This window comes from Anser brachyrhynchus, assembly GCF_964034855.1.
Source record: "Anser brachyrhynchus genome assembly, chromosome: 28".
In the NCBI taxonomy this organism is placed as follows: Eukaryota; Metazoa; Chordata; class Aves; order Anseriformes; family Anatidae; genus Anser; species Anser brachyrhynchus.
Window position 1 is genome coordinate 1,413,042 of NC_137721.1, and position 26,400 is coordinate 1,439,441.

General features: G+C 61.5%; 1 protein-coding gene and 1 long non-coding RNA gene across 6 annotated transcripts; one reads left to right on the plus strand and one right to left on the minus strand.

The window, feature by feature from the left end:
* Nucleotides 1–5,543: 5,543 nt before the first annotated feature.
* Nucleotides 5,544–14,873, minus strand: HJV (hemojuvelin BMP co-receptor). 3 transcript variants are annotated; one of them, XM_080570058.1, is made up of 4 exons: nucleotides 13,797–14,873; nucleotides 9,454–9,617; nucleotides 8,142–8,644; nucleotides 5,544–7,712 (listed from the first exon to the last, which is right to left on the minus strand). In XM_080570058.1, the coding sequence occupies exons 2-4, from the start codon at nucleotides 9,545–9,547 to the stop codon at nucleotides 7,089–7,091; spliced, it is 1,221 nt and encodes a 406-aa protein (XP_080426184.1). In that variant the 5' UTR covers nucleotides 9,548–9,617; nucleotides 13,797–14,873; the 3' UTR covers nucleotides 5,544–7,088. The 3 variants fall into 3 exon arrangements, with proteins under 3 accessions (XP_080426184.1, XP_080426183.1, XP_080426182.1); XM_080570057.1 differs by lacking the exon at nucleotides 13,797–14,873 and adding an exon at nucleotides 11,397–11,697; XM_080570056.1 differs by lacking the exon at nucleotides 13,797–14,873 and having other exon boundaries at nucleotides 8,142–9,592.
* A 983-nt stretch (nucleotides 14,874–15,856) lies between these two features.
* Nucleotides 15,857–25,862, plus strand: LOC308183519. 3 transcript variants are annotated; one of them, XR_013942460.1, is made up of 6 exons: nucleotides 15,857–15,949; nucleotides 16,108–16,261; nucleotides 16,388–16,985; nucleotides 21,010–21,079; nucleotides 24,818–24,941; nucleotides 25,571–25,862. It is a non-coding gene; the product is annotated as an uncharacterized lncRNA (long non-coding RNA). The 3 variants fall into 3 exon arrangements; XR_013942461.1 differs by lacking the exon at nucleotides 15,857–15,949 and having other exon boundaries at nucleotides 16,036–16,261; XR_013942462.1 differs by lacking the exon at nucleotides 15,857–15,949 and having other exon boundaries at nucleotides 16,084–16,167; nucleotides 16,418–16,985.
* Nucleotides 25,863–26,400: the final 538 nt, after the last annotated feature.

Below are 26,400 nucleotides of genomic sequence, written 5' to 3' on the forward strand. Positions count from 1 at the left end.
TGTCTCTTTTGTCCTTCGCCCGCTCACGTGGGCCTTGTTTGTCCGTGGCTTTCTGGCACACACCCCCTGCTTTTCGCCCTCCCGTCTTCTGCTTCCCTCAGCATTAATTCACACCTGCGAGCGTAAACTGATAGACCGGCCGGATAAACTGTGGGGCATAAACTGATCGCCTGCCAAGCTGCGGGACTGATTTCCCTGCTGCGAGAAGATTATTTCGCAATTAGGGGCGTAATGAGGGAACTGCACCTTTTCCTGCTGCCTCTGGGGCTGGCGAGCTCTCCCCATTGTCTCCCGCAGCACGCTGGGGATAAAGGTGCCGGGTTAATGAGAATTGGGGATTTGCTCTGATTTGGCCCGACGAGCAGAGCTCTCTCGCCAGCCTCGCCAGCCGTGGGATACGCGATCCCAAAGCCCCCAGCTTGGTTCTGGGCCCAGCGTTCCCTTTTTCGTGCTTTCCCTCTCTGGTTTCCTTCGCAGCCCGTCTTCCAAGAAAGACATATCCAGCCTGGCTGCGGCCGCCCATCGCGGCTCGCTGCCGGACAGCAAAACGCATTCCAGCGATGTCAAAGGACAATGAAGTCCCAAGCCGAAGAGCTTGCCAAAGATACCATCCAAGGCACGTTCCAACTCCTGAATCCTCTCCAAATTTGCTTTTAGCTGTCAGTCAGCTCCTGCCCTTTGCTCCCCTGACCTCTATCCGGCTGGAAATGCCTCCCCGGTCCTCCCGCGGAAGGAGGGGAAGCTGCGATTTCCTCAGGATGAGACTGGGTTCACGAGGTTTCCCACGCGAGCAGCGCTCTGAGCTAAGCAGGGGGGTTGGAAATCGAGCTTCAGCTTGTAAACGAAAGCCTCGAAATGTCACGTCCCCTCAGAGCAAGGACATCAGAGGAGAAGACGGTTTGATTTCTGGGCAGGGGCCGGCTCTTGGGTGCTTCCTCACTCCCCCCAACGATTATTTTAAGGCTTTCACCCCCTCTCAGCTCACTTCCCGCTGGCAATGTGAGGCTTGGAGGATCCCCCCCGGCCTCGATCGCTGCCGCAGGGAAGGAGAAAAGCTCTGGGTGAGGCTGTGGCAGCGCGGGTGGGTGAGGAGGTGACCAGAGCCGTGCCCCCCTCCTGCTGCGCCCAGCCGGGGGCGAGGAGAGCCGCATGAGGAACCCAGTGTGCTGGGTTTAAGGCAGGTCAAAAGCAGCAGGGCTGGGCTGGAAACCAAGGCCCTAAGATGAGTCACGGAAAGCAGGGGCCGCTGCGTGGGTCACGGAGAAGGAATTAAGCGAGGCAGAAACCGGGCAGCGCGACTCAGCAGCTCGCCCTTCTGCTTTCGGTGCCGGGCTCCGCAATGGCCACACCAGGCCGTGCTGGAAACCGTTCTCCTGCCAAGCCCTGAGGAATAAAACCTTTATTTCCTGGTTTGTCGGGAGCCACGACCCAGGGTTGCCAGGAGAAGCCAGGCTCCTCTTGGTGCATCGTCCTCTGCCCCGTGCGCCCCAACGCCCCGCAGCGCGGGGACCGCCGGCGGCCGGGGCTGGAGCCTGGCGCAGAGCTCCCCGGTGCTCCTCGCTGCCGTTTTCTGCCTTTTTCCCCATATATGGTGACTTCCAGCACGTTCGGGGCAGGGAGGGGGAAGAGAGGGACGCGAAGGGATTCACAACGGGCCCGAGGGAAGGGACAGAGTGTGCCTGTTCTGCGGACGGGAACAGGAGCCGGGGCGGAAGAGGCATTTCCTTTGGCAGCGATGTTTGTGTGCGGAGGGCAGCGCCTAGAAAATCCCACCCCGATCATATCGGGGCCGTGTGGCGGCCACAGCCGGAGAACGAGGGGCTGGGGGACTCGTGGGGCTGCTGGCAGGACACCGCTGCCCTGCTCGTATCTGCTGGCGTTCGGCCGCGGCCACCTCCAGAGCGCCGCAGCGATTCGGCGGCGATGGGGCTGCTCGGCTCGGCTGGCTTCAGAAGCAGGAAGGCTGAGGCAGAGAAGCAAGGGGAGCGTTTCCGTCTGTGTTTCTGAACAAAAACAACAGTTTTGGTTGCGGTGCCTGACGTGGGGCAGGGGCCACAACACCGCCGGCTCTCTGCAGGTGGACGGGGTTGAGTTGTCCCGTGGGGAAACGGGCTGGAAAGCTCTCGGGGCACGTCCCGCAGATCCCCAGTGCCGAAATCAGCTTTTTGCTGCTGCCAACCACAGCATGGGCTTGTCATTCCGCTGCCTGCAATTTGCAGTGCTGTGCAGGCTGCCTTTGGAAAGGCTTTGTGCACGCACGGCACGGACCTAGAGCCCCTTCTCCCCTTCCCAATCCCTGCTGAACAGGGAAGAGTCCTCGCAGGGCTTGAGCCGTGAGGATTTTTCCCCGGGGCCCAGTTTCCCAGCTCCTGCCAGGAACACGATGTGAAAGCTCTCCCTAACAGATGGTTCTTCGCTGCGACGGGATTTCTTCACCTCTTTTCTGGCCAGATTGTGTTTTTGCAACAGAGCGGGGGGGAAAGTCGGAGATGCGAGTCAACAGCCTGTGACAGACCGGGCTCGGTCATCCACAAACAAGGAGGAATTTGACTTCTGGAGCTTGGGAAGTCCCGTGTCTCTCATCTGCCCTGGGCAGGAGGACTCGCTTGCATCAGCTGCCTCCCTGCTCGTGCTGGGCTCCGCTCCGCCACCCAAGTCCTGCTCTTCTGCAAGACCAAAGCCAGCCCCCTGCTTTCCAAACCAACCCACCGGGCCCTCTGTGCCTCCGGTGCCAGTCGGACTTTAAATCTGTTTGTTGAGAGAGGAAAAAGTGTTGGAAAGCAAAAGTTTTCCCAAGCCCCCCTCCCTGCTCTGTCCGGGTATCCCTTGCAAGGGCCCAACGGAGGTCGTGCACGGTGGAAACAGCAAAGAAATAAGGAATATTTCTAACTTTTCCGCAGCCAAGGCTGTTCGCAGGCTGCCACCGCTTGTGTTTGTGCCTGGGGTCAAGGGGACGGCTGCTGGAGACGCTCGCCCTGACGCAAAGCTCCCTAAATCTGAAAGATTTAGGGCCTTATTTAGCAGAAAATAAATCTTTAGCAAAAAGTCTTAGCACCTTTCGGGGAGCGTTTGGTGGTGCTTGGGGTGAGGGCTGACACCCAGGGGCCGCGGATCTCCCTGCAGGCTCCGTCCCCTGCTCCTCATCCCTGGGACTTTGCGGACATCTAGAGGCCTTTCCAGGAACGGCACGGGCTGTTGGACCGCGGCAGGGACTGACTTCCTCCATCCGTCCTTACGGGCTGGTTTTTGGCTTTACGGAGGTGCCAGGCTGAGCACATCGCTCTGTCCGCCCTGCTCAGTCCTAGGCGCACGTCTGGGGATGAGCGTTCGTGGGCGCGCTTCGTGCCTTACCCGCTCGCACGAAGGAAGGGCTGCGAAAAGCTGTGAAAACGGTGAAATTTCCACTTCGTGAGCAAAACGCTGGGTTGGACCCCCCGGAGATCGGGGTTCTGTGCATCTGCTGCCCAAATGCCGCTGGCAGCTTACTTCTTTTTTATTAGATTAGAGACTTTTTGTCTTGCCAAATGCTTGGAGAGCGCCCAGCCAAGCCCTCACTGAAACGTGCCCGTGTCAGCCGCCGTTCCCACGCACGTTTCCTGCTGGTGACGCCGGTGAGGCTTTGGCCGTCACGAACCTGAAGCCAACTCTGACCCCAGGCTCTGGGGAGGACGTGTGTGTCCCAGCCTTAGCATCTCGCTAACAAAACGTGCCCCGGCGTGGCGTGAAATGCACCCCTCAAAGCTGCGTGGTTGGGCAGCTTTTAGACCGGTGTTACCGTTTTGAAGACCTACATCTGGTCTGGAGAGCTCTGGTTTGCAGGCTGGTGGCTCGGCAGCTCCGACTTACACAGCTTTGTACCCTCGCTGCAGCACCAGGAGCTGGCCAAGCCGGCTGCCTCTGCTGACCGGCTCATTTACTGCAAGGGGAAAGCTGCTAATGAAGATTCATCTTTGGCTACTACACCTCATGCCCCAAGAAAATGCCTTGGCATTTCTCTACCTGCTAGAACTCGGAGCCAGACGGGATTTAAGTGACATTCCCCCGAGACCCGGTGCTGTTGACAAATGTGTACAAGGTCAGGCAAACCCCGGGTTGGATTTAGACTGGGAATTCCCTTGCTGCAACCACTCAGGTTGGGCATCTGCATGCAGAATGGCCAAAACCGGGCTCGCTTATGAAAACGCTGGCCAGTGTTGCCGGGGTCTTTTTTAGCAGGTGACATATGCTAGGAAACCGAGGGCTCGATCCAAAGTCTGCTGACGTCAATGGAAATACTCCTGTCGACATCAATGGGCCTTGGATCCACGCCTACGTTCCAGTTCTTTATTTCAGACTGCAATCTGGCAGGGGTGGAAAGGGCTCTCTCCTCCTTACAGCCTTCAGCACGTCTTTGAGAGGTCTTGCTTCCCCCCAAACTGTTACGCTTAGGATGCAGGGTACGGAACAATCCTGGGAGCGGGCTCCAGCCCATTCAGCGCCGTGCACGCCTGGCCCCCCCGCCAGGCTCGGATTTAGGCACCGGCACCGTGTGCAGGAGGTGGTGGCCGTGGCCATGACGTGCCGTGCCTGCCCGCTGCCGGCCCCAACCAGCACCGGAGCTGGGGACCCCGGGGAGCCGCTCAGGGCGGCCCGGCTCGCCTTTTCCAGCGAGCTCTGCCCAAAGCCCTCTCTTCTCACGGGCTCTGGGGTTTGTCCGGGGACTGACGTGGAGATGCCTTCAATGCAGCGGACCCAGGGAACTCTGGTTTTCTTTACAATGGGAACAACGCCTTTGGAGCCCAGCTCATGGCTTCTTTTCCAGCTGGGAAGTCAGTGAGCGGGCTGGGAGGCGCGAGCCTCAACACCAACCCTCCTGCCAGGCTCCGGGTCGGGACAGAGCTAGCACTCGGTGGGCTGTGCTGCGCCGCTTCCCTGCCATGCCCATACACCCAGGACACGTGTGGGGTCATCCCTTCGCATTGCTGGGGTGTCCTGGGGGCTCTCCTGTCCCCGATACACAGCCGTGGAGGTACCACGAGGCGTGGGGAGCGAGGGGCCATCAGGCAGCGAGATCCTCAGCTCTCCATCAGGAACGCCAGCCTTTCCCCATGCACGCTTGGTGACCAGCTACACCAGCCCAAACCTAAGGATAATTTTATTCTGCATTGTAAAATCTGCCCCCCGCTGCGCGACCACGATGCTGTTCGTGGCAGCGGCGTAGCGTTGCTGCGTGCTGCCGAGGAGCCCCCGTTTCACCCCATGGCTCCCTCGTGTTGCTGCGTAAAGTCAGCCCTGCTCCTGCACGGAGCTCCGGGACTATTCATGCTGCGGGCTGGTCGGGGCTGCTGAGGGTTTTATCCCTTTGGGGGAATATTGTCACCACCACGGGGACCCGTGACGTGGTGGAGCGGGGCGGCGAGGCAGACTGGCTGCTCTCCTGCCTCAGCGCGGGTATATATAAACCACAAAGTGCTCCAGAGTAAAAGGAGCAGTGGGTGGAAGGCGAGATATTATTATCTTCACCTGCTGCTGCCGACCAAAGAAATGAGACAGATGACAGGAAATGAGGACTTCAAAAATAGACACCTTTAATGTCAAAACGCTCAGGGATTAGCGAGAGCAGCACACGAGAAACAGAGAAACTCTCACGCTAGTCACCGTGGGCTTCGAGACTATGTTGGAGGAGGAAATATGCTGATATAGCCCAGAAACATCTCTGCATTCACCGTCTGGTGGAAGAGACAGAGGTGAAAAAAAAAATGGACTAAAGAAACTGGGGGGGGCACCGAAATGTGACTTGCAAAACCTTGGTTTCCGCATCCTCCTCACCTGGTGATTTGCTGTTCTCCTTCCCCAGCTGCCTGCCCAAATCCTGCCCACGGCTGCCAGCTCGCGTCTGCGAGGCTGGGGCTTTGCAAGGCACTCGTGGCTCCGTGGGACAGGGATGGCAAAGTTTTAATGGGTCCTCTTCATTAAAAAAAAAAAAAGCATATGGAAAATATTTCTTAACTTATAGAACTCTGCTTTACTTAAAACCTCTTAAATATATTAAACATCTAATTTGACCTCACCTCTGTATTTATGTACACCTGCTAATAGTTCCCCTGCCCGTCAGTACAGCTGTAGGGCTTTTTGCCAGCTCAGTGTCTTCATTATTAATCCTCTTTTACAAATCAAACCGACAGTCTTGGTTAGATGTGAGCTGGGCTGTGACAGTAACAGAGAGAGCTGGGCCCAAAGGAGAGGAATGCCGAGTGGTATTTTTTTCTCACTGAAACTCAACGCTGGTCCAAAGTCCAGAACTTGCTATACTGAGTCTTAGACAGGTGCCAAGACAACAGAGAAAAATAGCAACAGGAGCTTGAAATGGCGGAGACCTGATGCTCTGCAACTGCAGCGGGCTGGAAATCAGTGGCTCCAGCCCGGAGAAAGGAGGGTTCCGTGTGGCAGGGTCGAATCCAGCTCTCGTGGAAAAAAACAACCCTCAAAGCTTGGTCACATCACTCCGATGACCGTCTGGTTGCCTTGCTCCACGTGACTTCAGCAGCTGCAGTGTCAAGGGGCCCCAAATCCACCTGACGACATTTTTTGACTGCTAAAAGCTGGGATCTGGGCTTTGAGCCTGTTATTGCTGAACCTGTACGGCCCCTGAGCCAACGCCTGCTGTAGTAGCTCAGAAAGGACCGGTGTCTTGCCAGGGTCTGTGCTTGGCAGGAGCACCCAAAGGCTTTGAGGGGCAGAGGCTGTCCAAGCACGCCTGCGCCCTGTCTGTTTCTCTTTCTTTGGTACGGCCGCGATATCCTCACCTTTAGGAAAACACGCACCAGGATCCAACATAAAAAAACGGGGATTGGCCTGCTGGGAGAGGAGCGAGGCTCAGTCGGTGCCATGCGTGCAGGAGCAGCGGAGACAAACTGGAGTCTCAGCGACTTCTGTCTCCAGCGCCCCCCTCTCCAAAGGTCTGGGGCTCCGATTCCTTCCCGCTGCGGAGCTACGTGATCCGAGACGAGGCATCTCTCTTGATCTGCAAGGCATGGGCCTTGAGTCAGCAGTGCTCTCATCTTACCCCTGCGCTGTACGCCATGCCAGCGGCGGGCGGCCAGCGGGAGTTAAAAGTGCGACTGAAGAGCCCAAAGACTAGCGGCGAGGAGGAGGAGGAGGAGGAAGGAAGGAGAGGCGTGCGGGCAGCCTGCCCCAGCCTGGAAGATGTGCAGCTTCTCAGCGTCGGGCAGGAAGACCCTGGCATCCTCCAGGGCTCCGTGAGCCGCCATGGTGAAGTTGGCATCCCCCGAGGTCACCACGTCGAAGACGCACGACTGGAAGTAGACGTCCTCCACTGGCAGCATCTCCTTGCAGAGCGCCCGGGCCGCCTCGGCCGCCGCACGGCCGCGGCAGCACTCGCTGCGGGAGATGCGCTGGCTGCGGGGGCAGCCCCCCACGCAGAGCTGCAGGTCCTGCTCCTCCGTGAAGGCGCGCGCCACCTCCTCGGCCGCCCGGATGGAGAAGGAGAGCTGGCGGCCGGCCTGCCGGACGGCGATGGTGGTGCCGATGTACTCGGCTCGGATCTCCACGTGCCGTCCGGGGCTGAGCTCCCGGATGGCCAAGCTGCTGCCGCCCGGCCTCTCGCCGCCGTTCACCGAGCCGTCCTCGAAGGCGGCGGGCAGGTTGCCTATCTCGGCCTGGTAGACCTTCTGGTCGATGCACTCCTTCATGTTCTTGAATATGATGGTGAGCTGCGGAGAGCAGAGCGGAGGCGGGTTGGTCGGGCCTGCCCCTCGTCTCGTCTACGGGAGGGCAAAGCAGATCCCACCCTTCTGCCCCTCTGCCCCCCACCAGCTCTCCCACACTACCGCAGTCCTTTCAGAAAGCGATTTCCTTCCTTAATACCATTTAACCATCTGCAAACCCGGACAGAGCGCACAGCGGTACCCCACGCACCACCCAGTAACCCATCCCCGGGCTGCAATGGGAGCTCTCCCTGCTCCCCGAAGGACCTTCATCCCTCTCGTTCTGCGGACATTAATGCCTGATCCCACATGGGTTTAGCTACCGCTGCTACCCCTTTAGCTACCCCTTTTATCGAGGCACGTCCCCGCAGGGAGCACCCCACACCGCTGCACCCCGGAGCAGGTTTGCTGCCAAGCCCTAGGCGCTGGCGTTACCTTGCTCGTGACCGTAGCGTTGGACCCCTTGGCCACCGGGGCGCTGGTGGCTTGCACGAACAAGTAGTCATTGTCCAAGAGGGGCCAGGAGCCCTCCACCCGGCAAGTGTGGAAGTCGTCGTGGAACGTACGGATGTGGGGGTCCCCGAAAGCCGCGCAGTGCTGGTAGCTGGGGGGCTGGCCGTGCTTGTAGAGGAAACTCTTCTCGTAGTTGCAGATATCCAGAGACTCGAAGCCCTGGTGGTTGGGAGCTGGGGGCCGGGGCCGGGGCGGGGACGTGGGGCCCTCCTTGGAGCAGTTGTTCTGGATCATCAGGTCCTCGATGCCGTGCACGGCGGAGTGGAAGGCCAGGTCGCCCCGGCACGTGCGAGCCGTCTTGCGGGTGCAGTGGGAGTAGGAGCGGAGGGCGTTGCAGTACGCCGCTGTCCTGCCGGAGCCGCGCAGGTTGAGGGTGGCGGCCACGTACTCGGAGTTGCAGCGCAGGATCTTGCACTGGGAAGAAACTGGGAGAGAAGGGACGGCCCAGGGCGTCCCAGTAGAGCTGCAGGGGTGGGGAAGGGGCAGCCCCACCGCCTCCCGCCGCCGGTCCCACAATGGGGACACCCTGGGAGCGCCTGCAGTAAGGAGCTCAGCGGCCGGTTTAAATGACCAGAGGGAACGAACCCAGGGTCGCCAGCTGCAGAAATGGGCTGAGACCCAGCGCAGAGGCAGCATGGGGAAGCACGGGGCCGAGGGGCTGTGCTGGGGCAGCTGGGACGTGGGATTGTACCTGGGGCACGAGCGCGGCCGCGAGCCAGCGCAGCCATTGCGACCGTGACCCTGGGACGTGGCTCAGAGGGAGATTCTTCGCCCCAGGGCTTGCCAGGGGACAAATGGGAATTTCTGAGCTGGGAAACCCCCTCTTCCCATTTCAGCCTTGGCCAGGCTGGGCAATCACTCTGTTGTGATGGGCCGGACTGCACCAAGGACGTCCTGCCGCCCGGGCTTCTTTCCACCACGCTGCCACTGCTCCGGGAGGGCTAACGAACTCGTCCCAGTGGGCACCAATTAGCTCATTAAGCAGAGGGGCTATAGAGGAGAGCAGACCCCTGGAGGGCTCCCAGGGGCATCCCCCTGCTGCCCACCCTACAGCTGTGGAGGGATGAGGGCACTCAGTGCCTTGGACCCCAATGAGGGGCACTTGGGCTCGCTCCAGTCCTCTCCTGGGGGCTCTGCCGTGGTGCTGCCCCCCACACCCTGGGGGCTGCAGCTCCTGCTGGCGTCCCTGCCACGGACGGGGCTTTGGCACCGTTCTGCCCGGGCGGCTCCTTACCATGCCTGCAGAAGAGGAGGAGGAAGAGTGCTCGAAGGAAGAAGCCGGGGCTCTCCAGCTGCCCAGGGCTCTTACTGCAGGCAGCTTTCCCCATTCCAATCCATGCAGAGCCTGGGGGGGGTCGCTCACCCGCTGGCTGCGCTCTGCTGCATCCGGCAGCTCCCCTGCAAGCAGAGAGAGGTGGGATCGGAGAGGTGCCAGCGGACGGGAGCTGCAGCAGGAGGTGCCCGGGGCTGCGGGTTTGGAGCCACCAGCTGCAAAAACGCAGCCCTGCAGGGCTCGGCTGCAGTGCTGCCTCCTGGGGAAGGCGAAATTTGGGGCAAAATCCCAGGGGGTTTGGTTTCTTTTAGCTGTTTTCAACCACTGCAGCTTGGGGAGCACCAGCGGCTCGGGGACGCTTCCCAACGCGGGCACGAGCAGCTGATGGGTGCGGAGAGGACCCACGCTGCCCTACACGTTGGGTGCAGCGTGGGCTGCTCTGTCCTTCTGCTGGCCCTAGCAGGTGGAGGGCAGTTAAAACCCAAGCTCTGGAGCGCAGCAACCCAGGGCTTAGGAGCTGAAAAGCTGAATTCTTAGCGTGGCCGCCGTGAAGCCCGCAGCCAGCACCGCTGGGTGCCACCAGCGCCTCCTGCTCCACCCAAAAACCTTCCCCCTGCGGCCAGCACGTGGCTGCTCCCCCTCTGAGCCCCCAGTGCTGGCTCTGGGTGTGGGAGGCTCGAGCTGGCCCACGGGCGATGCGAGGAGCACGTCGCCACTCGCCGTGCGTGGCTGGGGTCCAGCAGCTGGCTGCGGCTTCTTCGGAGGGGCTGGGGACCTGAGCCCTCGGCGGCTTTGTTACCGGCTGGCTGTTAATCACCTGCTGGCCAGCCTCTTGCAAACGTCCTTTTGAAGCTACTGCACATGAAATCTGTGTTTTCCCCCTTCCTCTTTCGCTGTGTGCCGTGCCAGAGGCTGCTGCCCGCAGCGGTGTGTCTGGGGCCCTGGGCAGCCCCAGGGGCGCGTACTGCCGACCCCACGCCTGCTGGTGAGTGAAAGCTGCAAGCGGGAGGGAAAAGAGCCCGAAGTCTCACCTCGCTCCCAAAAAATAAATAAATAAAATAAAAGGCGGTCCTGCAGCACTGTCTAGCACCTTCCAGCTCCCTTTGCTGTGGCTGCAGCCATCAAACAAACACCATTAGCCGTACTGGCTGGCGCGGTGACGTAGCCGCGTGTTGGCAGCCCCCCGTGTCCCTCTGCCAGCTGGATTAATGGCTAACGGGGCAGATGTCTGGAGCGAAAACATTGCCTCAAACCTGCTGGCGATGCTCCGGCTGCCAGCTGCTCTCGGCCGCCTGCGCTGGAGGGGGGGAAACTGCCCCCTGCAGCCGGGGGCGTGGGGACACCGGACCCGGTGCCACGGCCCGGAGCTGGGCTCACGTTCAGCACACCGGCACAGGAGGCACAAGCTCTGGGTGTGCTCCGAGCCTCTGCCCGTGCCCAGAGCTCGGCCCAGGAGCTGCTCGAGCAGGCGGGGAGCTGCCGCGCATCCCTCCTGGAGCTGGAGACCCGAACCCCTGGGGTTGGTGGCACGGAGGGGACGTGTCCGCATCCCTGGCTCGGCGCTCGGCTGATAACCAGCTGGTTAATGTGTAATGGGACGGCGTGGCTCTGCCTGGGGCACGGAGAGGCCCCGCCATGGGGCCTGCAGGCAGCGGGACCTTCCTCGGGATGTCCTGATCCCAAGGAGAAAGGCGGCAGCAGTGCCTGGAGACCCTCCGGGAGCCCAAGGAGATGTTTCGGCGGTTCCTGGACAGTTCCTGGGGCAGCGAAGGGTTAGCTTGGACACCCCAGTCCTCCCGTGGGGTCCCTGCTCACGGCACCCTGGGGCACCCTTGGGTGCCTGCACCACCGTCCTGCCGCCGGCACCCTCGTCCCTGCCCTTGCTTCGATGCAGCCCCGCTCACCTGCGTCGGCTTCCTCCGGACCCCTGGCCCTGGGGGCTCCTTCCCTGGTGGCCACCCGGGCTGCCTTGTCCTTGCCACCCAGCTCGACCCCAAGTGCCAGCCCCCGCAGGGAGGCAGCCCGCAAGGTGCCAGCCTCTGTCCTCGGCACCTGCCTGGCCTCGCAGCCGGATAAAACCCGGGGCACTGCGGGGAGCAGACCCCGCTCCTCCTCCTCCTCGCTACCTTTGCTCCGGCCTCTTCCCCCCACGGGGCAGGGGACGGGTGTCGAAATAGAGCCGCCTAAATTTAGCCGGGCAAAAACCCGGCCAAGAACAACAAGCGCAGGGTGCGGAGGGAGAGGGTGCACGGCACAGGGGGGCAGATGAGCCTGAGGAAGAGGAGGAGGCCTGAGGAAGAAGGGGGAACGAGGCTGCCCTGGCTGCATGGGGCCTCCCCCTTTAGGGATGGGAAGGAAAAGGGGTTTTGCTCGCCCCAATGCAAGCTCTCGTGCGGGAACTGAGCTCTGGCAGCAGCTGTGGAACCGCTCCTCACCCGGGGAGCGGGGCAGGGAGGGAGGGACGGGGGCTGCTCGTTGCAGAACAAGCCGAAATCCGCAGCCGGGCTCGTGTTTTAAGTGCACCAGTCCATCTTCCTCATGGGCTGTGGTTAGAGGAAGGGAAAACAAGGAATAAATACCAGCTTGGGGCCAAATCCCAGCTGGTTGTGCATCAGCAGCCACCGGAGGAGGAAGGCTTTGGGTGCCCGTTTATTTTTTGTCCCTGGATGCACGGAGGCTTTGCAGCTCCATTCCCTGCCCGGTATTTATGTGCTGGGTCTGTTACCTGGTAACGAGGGATAACTGGAGAGTGGAAAAAATGTTGTTTAAAAAATAACACCCGAATCCCAGCGCAGACTCCCGAGGTCCGTGCTGGGCGCCCGGCATCCTCCCATCTGGCTTCCCCGCAGCGAGCCCCCGGCACCGACACCGAGCCGGGGAATCGGTTACACGCAGGGCAGGGGCCGGGCAGGTGGGAATTCCTCCGGGAACGGCAGCCAGGGCCATCTGGGCTGGGCGAGAGCCGCTCGGCATCCCACCCACCCGCCTCGTTTGGCCGGGGGAGATTTCGGGTGGAGGAACCAGGCTGGGGCGTCCCGGCTGCCGCAGCCCCGAGGGTGGAGGCTGGGTGATGGGGCACCCCGGGCCTGGGTGCTGGGGTTGCTGGGGAGGTGCTGGATCCTGAAATGAAGCCGTCGGTTGTTTCGGCAACGTCAGGATGCGGCAGCTCTCCGAGCCGGGGCTGCAGGCATATGTCGGGCCGAGGAGGCTGGGAATTTCTCCCAGGCTGGCAGAGCGTCGCGGTACCGAGCCAAAAGCATCTGCGATCAAACCTCTTCGGAAAGCCAGCTCCCCGCTTCCCACCAGCGGAATCAGCTGGAGGTTTAGGAGGCGCAAAACCCCGATCCCACCAGCTGGGTCCCCAAATCCTGCCGCCGCGGGGCTGTGGAGCTGCCCGCAGAGCAGCCGGCCTCACCCCCACCCTCCTGCCCCGAAGGATGCGGGTTTCCCAAGCACCGGGAGTGGGGAGAGACCCCGGTCGTGGCGCGAAGCAGGCAGTGGGGGGGTTTCTCTGAGCATCGCCCACGTGGATGCTCATCTGGGGAAGGCTGGAGGTCGAGCTGGTGCCACCACGGCTCAGCTCCAGCCCCTGGTCCAGCCCCAGCACCAGCACAATGAGTTTGGCAAGGATTTGGTATCGCAGGATGGTTTGGGTTGGAAGGGACCTTAAAGATCACCGGGTTCCAACCCCCTGCCACAGGCAGGGATGTCACCCACTGGGTCAGGATCTAACCCCGGGGCTTTTGAGGTTGGATTTGCTCTGGGAGACCAGCTCCTGCTCGGCTCTGAGCTGCAAACCCCCTGCCACGGGGGTCATCAGGAGCACCCCGGGGGCTTTGCACCCAAACCAGCCAGCGTGGAGGGGGACGCTCAGCAAATCACACCTCAAAGCACCGGTCTCAAAGGAGCCGTCTGCCTCCATCGGGGCTGCGGATGCGAGTGGCCGGGGGCAGACCAGCCGCCGGCATCACTCGCTGTGCTGCTGAGCGCCTACGACTCCTGCACCCGAGCATCCCGCGGGTACGGGGCCAGCCAGATGCCGGGGCTCGGAGGCAGGGAGGAGCCGTGAGCATCGTCCCCGTGCCTGCTCCCGCCTCGGGATCGCGGTCGGAAGAGGGGCAGGTGCCTGGGAAGCCGGGATTTGCCAGGCAGATGGTGCCAGCTCCTCGGAAGAGGAGCTCTCGCTTCTCTCCGATGGAAAGGACGTGCGCGCGGTGCTCAAACCCAGAGCCTTCACCGCGCCTGGCACGGAGCCCCCTCCCCTCTCTCCCACCCAGCACAGAGGCTCCCCATGCTCCACTCACCCCGGCAGCGGTGGGTCACGCCGCCCAACGCCCCCAGCACCTCGGGCACGAATCCTGCCCTGGCTTCGCTCCGGGTCCCCCCCTGGGTGGCAGCGAGGGGGGAATCGCGCCTGTTACTGCCCGGGCTCGGTGCGGAGGGAGCGGAAAACAGCTGAGCTTTACGACAGCCCGATCCGTCACCGCAGGAGGAGAGGGGCTAAGTCGGTGCTTTAAAAATAGCCAGCAGTATTTTTGATCCCGAAAGCTGGATTCCAGTGGGGAGGGGAAGGGAAAGGGAGGGAGAGCCGAAGGTTTCCGAACGGCACGCGGCCGCGCGCGCGCTTCAAGTCTGCGGGCAGAGCGAGCCATGCGTGGGATGGGCGCGGGGTCCCGGTGGGACCAGGTGGAGCTGCGGGTCCCGGGGGTTTCCCCAGGCTCTGCAGCGTGAATCCCACCGCAGGGACCCCGAGGCGGGCTCCCGTTTCGGCTGCACCCCAAACGCAGGGCAGCCGCATGGGGCAGAGGGCCTGCGGGGAAGGGCCCTTCTCCCAGCCCTGCGAGGAGGGAGCTGGAAAACCCAGCGGAGATGCAGATCTTGAATTAAATTAAAGTTTTCTTCCAGGTTTCGCCAGCTTTCCCGCTCCCCTGCTCGACTTGCTTGGAGGAGCAGAAATCTCGGTGCTGCGGCTGGAGAGGGAAGACCTCGAGGAGACCGGGGGGAGGCCCGGGGAGCTGCGCCCTACAACCGTAGGCGCCCCCCCGAGCCCCCTGCCCGCACCCACACGGGGCTGGCATCCCTCGGCCCCCTCCGGAGGAAAAGGTCCCGCTCCCGTGCCCGGGCACCGCTCCCGAGATGCCGACGTGCAGATAAATCACCCGCCCGCGGCACCTGCTCAGCAGCTGCGGGGCAGGGGAGCGCTAAAAAAAGCTGGGAGCAGATGGGGCCGGAGCCCCCCCCCCCCCCCCCTTTTTACCCCCTGCTCAATTTGGGCCAGCGGTGCGGGAAGGCGGCGACGCCGGGGGAAACCGTCGCGTTGCCCCCCCGTGCCTCAGTTTCCCCATCCCTTCCCGCAGCTCCCTGGCATCCGTGGGGGATTTGGGTCCGGGTCCCGCTGCGTGGGTGCTGCTGGGGGCGGGGGTCCCCCCAGTTTTGTGTCCCCCCCCCCCCCCCAGCCGGTGCGCAGAGCCCACGCAGGATGCGGCCGGGGGCTGGCGGAGGGGGGGGACCCCGGGGACAGGGGGGACACGGTGCCACCAGGTGGCAGCAGCACGTCGCGAGTGGCAGCGGGGACACGGGGGGGGGGGAGGGTTGGGGGGGGGTCTGCTCCGTGCCTCAGTTTCCCCACTCGTGTTTCCACGCTCCTCGAGGCGCGCTGCTCGCGCTGCTGCGCGGCTAAAGGAGGGGTAAAACCAGGCTTGGGGAGGGGGGCTTGGAAATCACCCCCGGGGGGGTGGGGGGTCTTGGGGAGTGGCCCCCCACCCTCCGGGGCTCGCCCACCGGGCTCCAAGCTGGTGGCAGAACTGGGGCAAATCGCCCGCGGTTGGGGCCGCTCAGATCCCCAGCGCTGTCCCCGTCGGCCGGCAGCTGGTGCTGGGATTTCCAGTGGGTTTGGGGATGCTTTGAGCAGAGATTTTGGGAGGAGAGGGGCTCGGGGGGGGGGAAGGGGGGGGGACACATCTATGCCCATGGCTGTCCTGCAGGGAAGGGCTTTTCCTCGCTCCCGGATGGAAGGAAATGAATTCCCAGCTGCAGCCCAAGAATACCTGGAAATGGTTGGGTTTGAAAGGGGGAAAAAATAAAAACGGTCTTCAATTTATGGGATTGTTTAGGAAGGGAAATAGAGAAATATCCCCCCCCCCCCCCGCCCTGATGCGCGAGGGATTGGAAAATGCAGTAAATCAGCCGGAGACTTCCCAAACTCGGTGCAATTGTGTGGCCGTGACACAGGACTCGAGGGGGCTTCCTCTCCGGGGCCTCGGCTGGGAGGGGAGGAAGAAACACGGGGGAGGGGGGGGGGGGCTCCCAGTGCCCCCACGGCCCTGCCGAGCTGCGCTTCGGAGCGTGGGCACGGGGTGTGCAAGGGGTGTGAGTGTGGGCACGGGGTGTGCAAGGGGTGTGCAAGCGTGGGCACGGCGTGTGCAAGGCGTGTGAGTGCGGGCACGGCGTGTGCAAGGTGCGTGCGAGTGTGAGCACAGGGTGTGCAAGGCGTGTGAGTGTGGGCACGGGGTGTGCAAGGTGCGTGTGAGTGTGGACACGGCGTGTGCAAGGTGTGTGCGAGTACAGGCACGGCATGTGCAAGGTGCGTGCGAGTGCGGGCACGGCGTGTGCAAGGGGTGTGAGTGTGGGCACGGCGTGTGCAAGGCGTGTGAGTGTGGGCACGGCGTGTGCAAGGTGCGTGTGAGTGTGGGCACGGCGTGTGCAAGGCGTGTGAGTGTGGGCACGGCGTGTGCAAGGTGCGTGTGAGTGCGGGCACGGCGTGTGCAAGGTGCGTGTGAGTGTGGGCACGGCGTGTGCAAGGTGCGTGTGAGTGTGGGCACGGCGTGTGCAAGGCGTGTGAGTGTGGGCACGGCGTGTGCAAGGGGTGTGCGAGCATGGGCACGGCATGTGCAAGGCGTGTGAGTGTGGGCACGGCGTGTGCAAGGCGTGTGAGTGCAGCCCAGGAGCACGCGTGGGTTTTTCGAGGCACCCCCAGCCCCCGCGCTCGCCCGGGGCGCCAGGCACGTCCGCAGCGCCGGTGCCGCTCGCCGTCACCGCACCGCCGTCACCCGGCCGTGTGGCACGGGGTGCTCCGTCCCAGCCACCTCCCCTGACATCTGTGGTCCCCGCAGCGGGGCACCAGCCCCGGCCCCGATGCGTGCTGCCCGTCAGGTGCCTCTGAAAGCGGGGTGCGCCCGCTTCGCCCCCGCCGAGCTTTGCGGTTTGCCCTAAAACCGGGCAGCCTCGAGCGCCGTGCTCTGCTCGAGCGCTCTCGGAGCTCGCTGGCAGCACACGGGGCTCCGAATCCGACCCGGAGCACGGGGAAAGGCGTGAATCCCCAGAGATTAGAGGGTTGGGTTGTGGGTTTTTTTTTTTTTTTCCACAAAGCCATTCAGGGCCTGGAAAGGCTGCCTCTGTCCCCTCGAACCAGTCCGGCACGCCGGCACTGCTATGCAAATCGGTCAGCGCTTTTGCAGGCGACATTGGGACCGGGATGTGCAGGAGCTGCCGGGGTAAGGCACTGCCGGGGCCGGCGGGGCTGCTTCGAGAGAGGCAAAACGAGAGAGGAATGGGAAATTGGTCTCCGTGCTCAGCTAAGGGTCAGCGCAGGGTTTGGCAGCGCGGTCGGCTTGCTTTCGCTCTCCTTTTTGCAGCTAGGGATTTTAAAAAAAAAAAAAACACAACAATGTTTGGAGGGGGGAAATGTGCTTTTTCTGTCTCTGAGTATTTCCAACTAAAATGTCTTTAATCTCCAGCTGGGGGGGGGGGGGGGGGAAGGGAGTGCTCCCAGCCCAGCTGCATAGGAATGAGCAGCATCCGATGCCGTCGCTTCGGCTTCGCTGGCGAAACCCTGCCGGGAGCTGCGAGCGGGGCTCCGGAGGCAAAGCGCAGCTGCCTGCCTCCCACGGCAGCCCCCAAAACCCCCCCGGAGCCCCCTCCTCATGCAGAAAATTCGGCACCCCCGGGTGACCCCAGCACCCCCGGTCCCGGCGCGATGCCGCCGGCGCGGTCGGAGCCCGGCAGCGCTCACGCTGCGGCCGCTCGCCGCCGCCTCGCCAACTTTTAATTGTTCGAATCCCAGCTGCGATTTTCTGCTGCCTCCTGTTTTCTCCTATTTTCGGAAACGATAACAACAACAATAATGCAGCAAGTAGGATTTTCGTCTTGGCAGCGGCCGTGCTGGGGCTTGGGGCGCACGGGTGGGGGACCAGCACCGTTTCCTTTGTCCGTGGGGCAGGGCAGCGACGGGTTAATGCAGAAAAGCCGGGCTCGACCTGCCCCATCCCCACAAACCTGCCCCTCTGGCGTAATGGTGCAGGGCTGGTGGTGTGTTTTTTTTTTTTTTTTAATTTAAGAGACTCGTCCGTCAGTGCCGCTCGCGGGCCTGCCCGCTGCTGACGCTCGCCCCGTCTCTTTTCCTTCGCCAAACTTTTGCCAAGGTCGAGGGCTCGGGCAAACAAATAAATTGTGTTTTAGGGGATGGTGAAGGCAGCTCTGGAGAGGCTGGAGGAGGCCGTGTCGGTCCCCGCGCTGCAAACCGAGGGGAAGAGGGAAAAAGCAGCCATGTGCCTCTTTGTGAGGGGAATGAAAATGGGTCCCAGCGGCCGCCGGCGTTGTGATAGGCACGGGCACCGCGGGAAATGGGCGCCCTCAGAACGAGGAAAATCAGCCCAAAGTGGAGCCACAAACGCTGAAGCGACGGGTGGAGGCGCGGCAAGGTGCTGGGACGCTGCTGGCCCCAGCAGGGTGCCAGGGGGTGCTCCCAGGGGGCTGCAGCCCCCCCCTGCCCCAGGGTGCGCGAGGGCTGGGTCGTGCCCGTCCCATCCGGGCATCTTTTCACCTGGTCGTGGCCAGTTTGGGGGAGGAATTAAAAATCTGGAATAAACACACGCTGACCTTCTGGTGGGACAGCCTGGAGCTGTCCTACGAGGCTTTTTCCCCCAGGCAGACCCCGAGGGCGATCCCGCAGTGGCTCCTGGCCGTGCATCCCTACGGGTTCACCCTCGCTCCTGGTTCATCCCAGCGGCTCCTCCGGCGTGTGGGGCAAAAAGGCCGGCGTCGAAGGAGCCGTCCCTGAAGCACCCAGCCCGATGCAGCCACCTTCAGCTGAAGTTTTCACTCAGTTTCCTTAAAATAGGAAAACCGTGGTGAAAAAGCAAAAAGAGGGGACAGCCCCGTGCCCAGCAGCACAGGGCGCAGCCCGAGCCGGCGTTCGCCGCGGCAGGTTGGGATCCCAGCCCGGAGAGCTTCCCCCCGTGGCATCGCGGCCGGTTTTCCCTTGCTTCCTCTGCCCATCGCTGTCTCCAGCCCGCAGCTTAGGCTCTGTTGGGTTTTATTTCCCCTTGGGGATGCCGCCCGGTTTTTGTGGTGGTCCCAAACCCGAGCCCAGGAATCCCCCCTGTTGCTGGCGACGCTTGCTAAAGGCGACGCGGCGCCGGACCCTCGGGTGGCTGAGCCAAAATCTGCCCCAAGGACGCCGAGTTTGCCACGGAAATCTTCCCAGATGCAAACTCCACGCTCTGTGTTTGCACTCCGTAATTCCTCCCCTCTTCGCGCACACCTCCGTGAAGGCGCTGAGCGTGGGAAGTGTTGCACAGAGTAAATTTTGTGGAGTTAGGTGGTGGCCTGAGCCATGCTCAGTGCTTGTTGGTTCAAGCGCGTTTCAGCAGCTGCCCTGAGAGCAGGTACCTTGTAAGAGAAACGCCGCCGAAGAGGTTGCGTTGTGTTTGAATTAATCATCCGCTTGTTTTTGTCTTTGCGAGAGATTTTAATGCAATCAGCTCCTCCAGAAAAGGGACAATAACAAAGCGTGGTAAATATATTGTCCTATGACCACAAAACAAATCCTGTCAGGAAAATGGAATGAAGGATTGAAAAATGGGATTTCGGCAGGAAATATTGACCTGGCGTAAGAACAAATGTTATTTTTGCAGGACAAGGAAGGCGAGTCTGGCTTAGGGCTACCTGGGGGCAGAGGAAAAGTTCCCTGAGCTGCCGAGAAGTGTGAATTCGGGCTGATTTTGCCGGCTGGAGTGTTTGCCACCGAAAATATTTGGGAAGTCCCCTTCTAAAGCAAAACAATTAGCACAGCCTGAAAAGAAAACAGCGAAGAGACACAAAGGGGCTTTCCCGAATCTATTTTTGGGGGGACCCCCGCAAAGAAGCTCCTGCGGCTTCGAATGTATTTGCGCCAAAGCCCCTTTTCTTTTCGGGGCCCTGAATCGGGTCCCGGGTTTCGGGAGCGGGGCAGTGTGACCGTGCAGGCGCCGTGGGCAGGGGAGGAAGCCCCCAGCCCAGGGACATCGGGGCAGGAGGGACGGGCTCGAAGTGCCCCTGCACTGCTTGCACCCCGCTGTTTGCTGCCTTCCCAGCCACGTCGATTTGCAGCCGCAGGGAAGCTGGGGCGGCGATCACACTTTGCAGAGCCTCCGCCGGCTCCCGGGGGAAAGAAGCGGGATATGAAACGCGCTTGAAATTTTAAGCAAGTGGGCTTCTACCGGGAGAATCCCCTCGTCGGCAGGGGATGATGGCACGGCACCCGCCACAGCCGCTCCGTCCCTTCCCGTGCGCGCCGTGGGTGCAGGATGCGGTGCTGAGCCCCGGGGCCGCGGCGTTCCCGGCTCGCGCCGCCTGTGTGGCCGCCTGCGGCCGGTAAGAAGCCAACTTTGGGGCGTTTTCCAGCGCTGCATGTTCTCCAGGTGTAAATGAGCGCACACAAAGTCCAGCGCCAGCGAGGGACCCGAGTCCTAAAGCGCGACTTCAATACAAATCCTTCAGCTTTGTCAAAGACATGCTAAATACCCCTGGGCACACAAGGACCTTCCAGGAGCCGGAGAATAGGGCTGGTTTGTTATGTAGGGCATTATCCAGCCTCAATTGCTTTATTTTTTTTAAATCCTACTTAATAGTATTAATCTGCAAGTATCTTTTATGCTCCTTTCCAAGATAGCCGCGGAGGCACGCCGGGCTTTCGCTGAAGGACTCGCTGCTTTTTCCTTCGAGGAACGGGCAGAGCGGCCCCGACCTTTGCACAAAATGCTCTCAGCTGCTGCAAAGGGAAAAGTTAAAGCCGGGAGCAGCCGAGGGAGGCCGGGGAAGCCGCGGGCTGCAGAACTTCGGCTGGCAGCCGTGCCCCGCGTTTGGGGGAAAAAGCTAACCAAAAAGTCCAGAGCGAGCTCCGCTCTCCCTGCTCCCTCCCCGTTCATTTTATTTATCTTTTTTTTTTTCGCAAACTTCGGCAGCTCAAAGCTCCGAGGGGGAATTTTTTTAACAGGCAGCCCCGTGCTTGCCTAATCGAGGTTGGATTTCGGCTTGGGCTGTAGCAACAGGGAGGAAAAATAAATTCCTGGGGATAAAAGCAGCTCTGCGATGTGGCGTTACAGGCACAAAGGTGTCAGCAACACGGCACAGATGAGGTTGGTTTAACACCGCTCTGAGCCTTTTAAACCACAAATTAATGAACTTGAGACCGACGCAATATTGACGGTCATCTTTCCTTCCTAATTTGCTTGCCTGTTCATTCGTTTTCCTGCTCAGTGCTCGCCGGGTCTGACAAGGGCTCCTCGCTCCGGGCCGGCTCAGAGGGGAGAGGCTGCGGTCCAGCAAGGTGGGTTTTAAATAATTTCTGGCAATCGCATCGCTCTGCCAAAGCCGGGCTTAACGCCGCGGCGTCGGCAAGCTCCGACAGGGAGCGGGGAGAAGCGAGCTGCCGCTTTGGGGTCTTTTCTGGGGAAAAAAAGGGCTCGCTCGCATTTCTGGGGAGGATTACCAGCGAGGTTGGGAGGCTCTGCAAAGAAAGGAGGCAGCTGGAGGGAAGGGAGAGCCCGAACCCGCAGGACGTTGGTGCAGGATCCTCCTGGTTTCCTTTATTCTCCAACCAGGCATCCGAATGCCTCGCTTGGGAAGCAGCTACTTCCCACGCAGGGGTGCTGTGGGTTCGGGTCCCCCCTGCTCTGAAGCTGTGCCAGCAGCAGAGGGGTTGTGATCGGCTTTCCCCGCTTTAATTCCTTTTCCCACTTCTCCCTGCTTTTGTGCTTAGAAAAACAGGCACGAAAGAGCGGTCCTGCAGTCAGTGGCTATTCAGGGGGATGTGGAGGCTGCAAAAAAATATCTGCACTTTGAAAAGAAGAGGGTTTATTCTCTTTTTATTTTTTTTTTCCCCATTTGTTATTATCTCTAAATGCAGCACTAAAAATACCTGGCAAGAGACTGGGCTTCGGGCTGGTGGCATCCTCAAACCGCCTGCTCTGAGCCGCTGCTCCTCTTTGTAAATTCAGAGGACGTCCCCCAGCCCCGCAGAAGTGATGTATTCATGTCCTTATTTTATAGAAATTTTATAGATTTCCTATAATCAACTTCTCTGGCGTTTGCTAAAGGTTACTTTGGGGCCTTTTTGATTTTTAAACAGAACAAAGAGATGGATTTAGCCCTCCTTGATTTAAATAAAAGGTGTCAGGACTTTTGGGTCACAAAACACGAGGACGAGGAGGGCTTGTGGGCAGCAGAAGTGGCCGCCTTCTGCTTCCAGAGCGGCAGCAATTATCTAAATTACCTGAATTATCTGAATTATCCTTACGTCTCCCACGGGACGGGATACCCAGCTAGGAAGTGGGACCACCAGAACAGCGCTGGGGCGGGAGAGAAAACCCAGCCAGCATAGCACAGCCGTGGGCAAGGTGGGTACGGTAGGGTTCACGGGGGGAAATCGGGGAATTATCGGGGTGCCCACGCTCCGCGGTACCCAACAGGGATGGATTAATCCCAGATGTGGCCTCTGCACAGCGTGGGGACAGGGCAGGAGGGTCCCAGCCACCGCGCAGTGCTCGCGGGTGCCTCTTGAAATCCCAATTTCTCCCCATCCACCCCGAGCCCAGCCACGCTGAGCCTCGTCCCTCAGACGTTATCCCATGCGCAAAAACTTTTCGGGACCTGCCTCGTCCTAGCGAAAAGTCCGGCGGGTTGATTCCCACGAGCCTTAACGTGTCCTGCAACGCGAAATGGAAATGCTTGTGCTTTCTGGTTGAGCCCAGACCAGCAGCCTCGCGGATGGGGGGCCGAGCAGGCGTGTGCTTTGGTGGAGGAAACGTGTCGGAGAGGAGGTGCAGACCTGTGGCAGGTTTTGGGGGGACCTCTCACCGCCGGAGCTTTTCCCAAACCAGGGGGATGAGGTAGGCAGAGCCCGTTCTCAGCCTCGCCGCTGCACGTGGCCGCGGGTGCTGCTGCTGCTGCTGCTGCCTCGGGAAGCGGCGGGTGTTTGCTGCCACGTCGCCCTTCGCTGCTGCGCAAAGCATCGTTTTTTTGGTGCTCAGCGCCCTGATTAAAAATTTGCTGCATCGCCACCCTGCCCTGTGCAGCCCCCCGGGTCAAACCCCAAAATGAAATCGCACAAATCTGCCCTCGCCGGCTGGCACGGAGCTCCCCGTTGTGCCGGGCCGTCAGGGCCTTGCAGGCTGAGCGCCGTGGGACACGGGCGGCGTGGGGAGCAGCCCAGGTGCCCGCGGCGATGCTCCCGTCCCCGTGGCCTGGGGCGATGTTACCATCCCCATCTCTACCAGGAGGGAAGTTTTCCCCTCTCTTTTTTGGGCAGGAGCTTCCGGGGCAGTTGGGATCTCTCACCCGTGGCCAGCTACGCCATGGAAGGGATTTAAGAGCTGGGAGGTGCGTACAGAGGCAGGGAAATTGCTGGGGAGAGGGGAATGCTGAAAAAATTCAGCCTCTGTGCCCCCCCCCTCCACCCCCACCCCGTAAGAGGTCTCCGAAAGGATTTGGGGGTTAATTTGGGCTCCCTCTGAAGCTCGGGGAGCTGCAGGGATCCCAAGGGGTCTGCACAAAGCCACGCCGGGAAGGTTCAGGCTGGGCGCTGGGAGAAATTCCCTCAGCCTGCCGCTGGTGAAGTCGGTGCCCCGTTGCCTGTCGGCGCCCCGTTGCCTGTCGGTGTCCCGGAGGAAAATGCCCTCGATGTTAGGCTTTAACTCGTGGCTAGCCCTGAGGAGATGGGGCGGTTGGGCTCGATTGTACCCAAAGGTGCCCCTAACGGAGCCGTCCTGTTCTTTTGGGGCTGTGTGGGGTTTTCTGCAGGGCCTTTATGGAACTTACAGAACTTGGGGGGTTTCCCCCCGCACAGCCGAGGAAACCGAGGCACGGAGCGAGCCGGCGACATCCCCAGCACCTGCTGCAAAACCCCACCATCAAACCGGGCTACGTCCAGCTGGGGACACCCAAGGACGTGGCCTTGACGTCTCCGAGCACCCCAAAACCATCCCAAAGCTGGGCTCTGTCCGCACCGGGCCCCCCAGCCCCGCTCAGCCCCACCGGCAGCGGCCCCACGGCGGGGCGAGCCCGGCGCAGCGCCCCGGGGGGCGGAGGGGAGCCCCCACACAGCCGCACCGTGTGAATTAACCAACTTTGTTTTCCACCAGGCTTTTCCCTTAATAGCCGTCCCCCTCCCCCTCGCTTTTGCCGGCGTTTGAGGAGAAGTGAGGCGTGAGAGATCCTTTGGAATAATGAGGTGTAATTAGCCCTGGCAGCTCTTATCTTCCACTCCCCCCCCCCCTTCAATTAGATTGAAATAAAAAAAAAAAAGGGGGGGGGGGGAGAAAAGGGGAAAAAAAAAGGAGGGGGGGGAAGAAAAGGAAGGTGGAGAGGGAGGGAGGCGAGAAAAAGTTGGGCGCCTCGTCCGGCTCCGTCCTGAGCCCCGAGCATCCCCCAGGGGCTGTATGGGGTGGCCACGGAGCCGGCTGGACCTCTCCTTTCCCATCCAGCCCCCCCGATTTACACGCCTGCCTTTAATTCCCACCTGCAGCACCGCCCGGCACGGTGGTGGCCGTGGTGCTGGGGGAGCTGAGCCGGGCAGGATCCGGCCGCGGCCGTGCTGCCTTCGGCCTCCCCGTCCCTCCCGCCTCGACCCCGTGTCCCCGCGCCTGACCCGCTGCCATTCCCGCCCGGCCCCTGATCTTTCGTACCCGTGACCCTGATCTTCAGGCTGACAGGCTGATGGATGGGCAGCGCCCCGGTGATTTACCGCGTCCTTTAATATTTGGCCGGGCGGCCAAGGCCCTTGGGCAGCCAGCGGGGCTGGGGGGAGACGGCCGGGAGATTTGTCAACCTTTGAGCCGGGGAGGCGGGAGGGAGGAAAGTGCCCTGTCTGTCCGCGGTGATTTATACACGATCGCTGTGATTAAATTGGCCTTAGCTAATGATAACTAACTAGTCAGGGGCTGACCTTTCTCTGACAATGGAAGGGGGCCGGGAGCCACGCTGCTGCAGGGTGTCTAATGGGGATGTTTCCTCAGCCAAGACACCACTTTTTTTTTTTTTAATATATATATATATCTTTTTCCCTTAGAAATGGTTTCCCGGCCGTCCCCGTGTACAAAGTTGCAGGACCCCGCACGCCCCCTCCCAGGGACCGAGCCTCCCCCGGCCTCCAGCGCCGTGCGCCGCGGCCGCCTCCGCGGGGCCGCATGCAGGTACCTCGGCCCCGAGGGACTGCGGGGGACGGGAGAGGCGAGGCAAGTGGGGCGGGCGGATTGCATCGGGGGCACGAGCCCGCTTCCAGCAGGAAGCCTCGGCCGAGCTGGATGGGGCCTGGGGCTGTGCCAAGGTGGCCTCAAGCCTGGAACATCCTGGCTCTACAGGGCTGAGGTGCTGCCCATCCAGCCCCCGGCCCCAAATCTGGCCCTCCATGCATGCCTCCCTCCCTCCATCCCTCCTTCCTTCTGTCCCTCCTTCCCTCCCTCTCCATCCCTTTCTCCCTCCCTCCATCCCTTCCTCCTTCTCCATCTCTCCCTCCCTCTCTCCAGCTCTCCCCTTCCCTTCCATCCCTTTCTCCGTTCGTCCCCATCTCTCCCCTGCTGCGGCTCCGACCCCATTCCCATGGAGGGGACAGCCCGTGTCTCCCTGCCAAGCCACGAAGGGCGAATTTGAAATGATCAAAATGAGCTTTTCCACCTTAAATCATTTTTTGCCTCTTCCCTGCCCTAAAAAAATCCCACAGCCCTTGAGAGAAAGCCTCTGACCGCCCCCAAGTCGGGTATTTTTCCCACCACAACCCTTTACGCAGCGTTCTCCAGTCTCTGTTTTTTTTGTCCCGTTTCAGCCGCGTGTTGGTGCCATCACCCCCGGATCACTCCCCGGCCAGGAAGCCACCTTGAGACGTCCCCGAGGACCCCAAAGATGTGCCGGTGGCCGGAGCGAAGGGGAAAAGGGACCAAAACCCGCCGGGACCGGCCGCCTCGGTGCGCCCCGTGCCCCCGGCCCCGCGGATAATAGCGGGGCTGCGGGGGCGATTTCACGGAGATTAACCCCGCGCCTCGCGCCGGGGCTGCCGCTGCCCTCGACACCGCTCCCCGAGTGTATCAAAGGCGGATTACAGATATATTAGCCCCGTGGCCGGATTTATTAGCGGCAATTTATCACGTGGAGGCAGCCGGGGAGGGTGGAAGGCCAAGGGCAGGGGCGGAGGAGCCCGGCCTCCCTGTGGGGACCCGCAGCGTCGGCAGGGAGGCCCCAGTTGAATTTTTGGGACGGGAGCCGTGCCGGGGTTGGTTTTCCCTTCCAGTTCCCCAAGGATTTTGGTGCAGGTTGGGAAAAGGCAGCAGGGAAATTCCTGCCGTGCTCGAGGCGAGGAAGAGGGGGAGCCTTTGGCCTCGCTGCGCACCGGGCTGCCCCCTCCGCACCTCCCCGGGGCTGGGGAAGGGAGATCGGCGCCCAGCACCGCTCTGGGAGGGCCGGAGGGTGCCGAAACACCTCGGGGCCGGGGACGTCGCGTGGGGCACACCCATGGGGCACACAGCGTGTGGCACGCAGCCTCTGCCGGCCTCCGGAGGCCCTGGCCTCCTGGCGCCCACGCCGATGCCACCAGACCCCGGCGGCCGCCCCGAGCACCCCCAGCCCCTGCGGCGCGGGGACGCCCGGCTCCGGGCGCGC

Bases quoted from the DNA above. Each gene is read 5' to 3' on its own strand.
- HJV (XM_080570056.1), bottom strand. From the start codon at position 8,855: ATGCTGCCTCTGCGCTGGGTCTCAGCCCATTTCTGCAGCTGGCGACCC. The intron at 7,713-8,141 runs GTAACGCCAGCG...TGCTCTCCGCAG, and splicing joins ACGCTACGGTCACGAGCAAG to CTCACCATCATATTCAAGAA.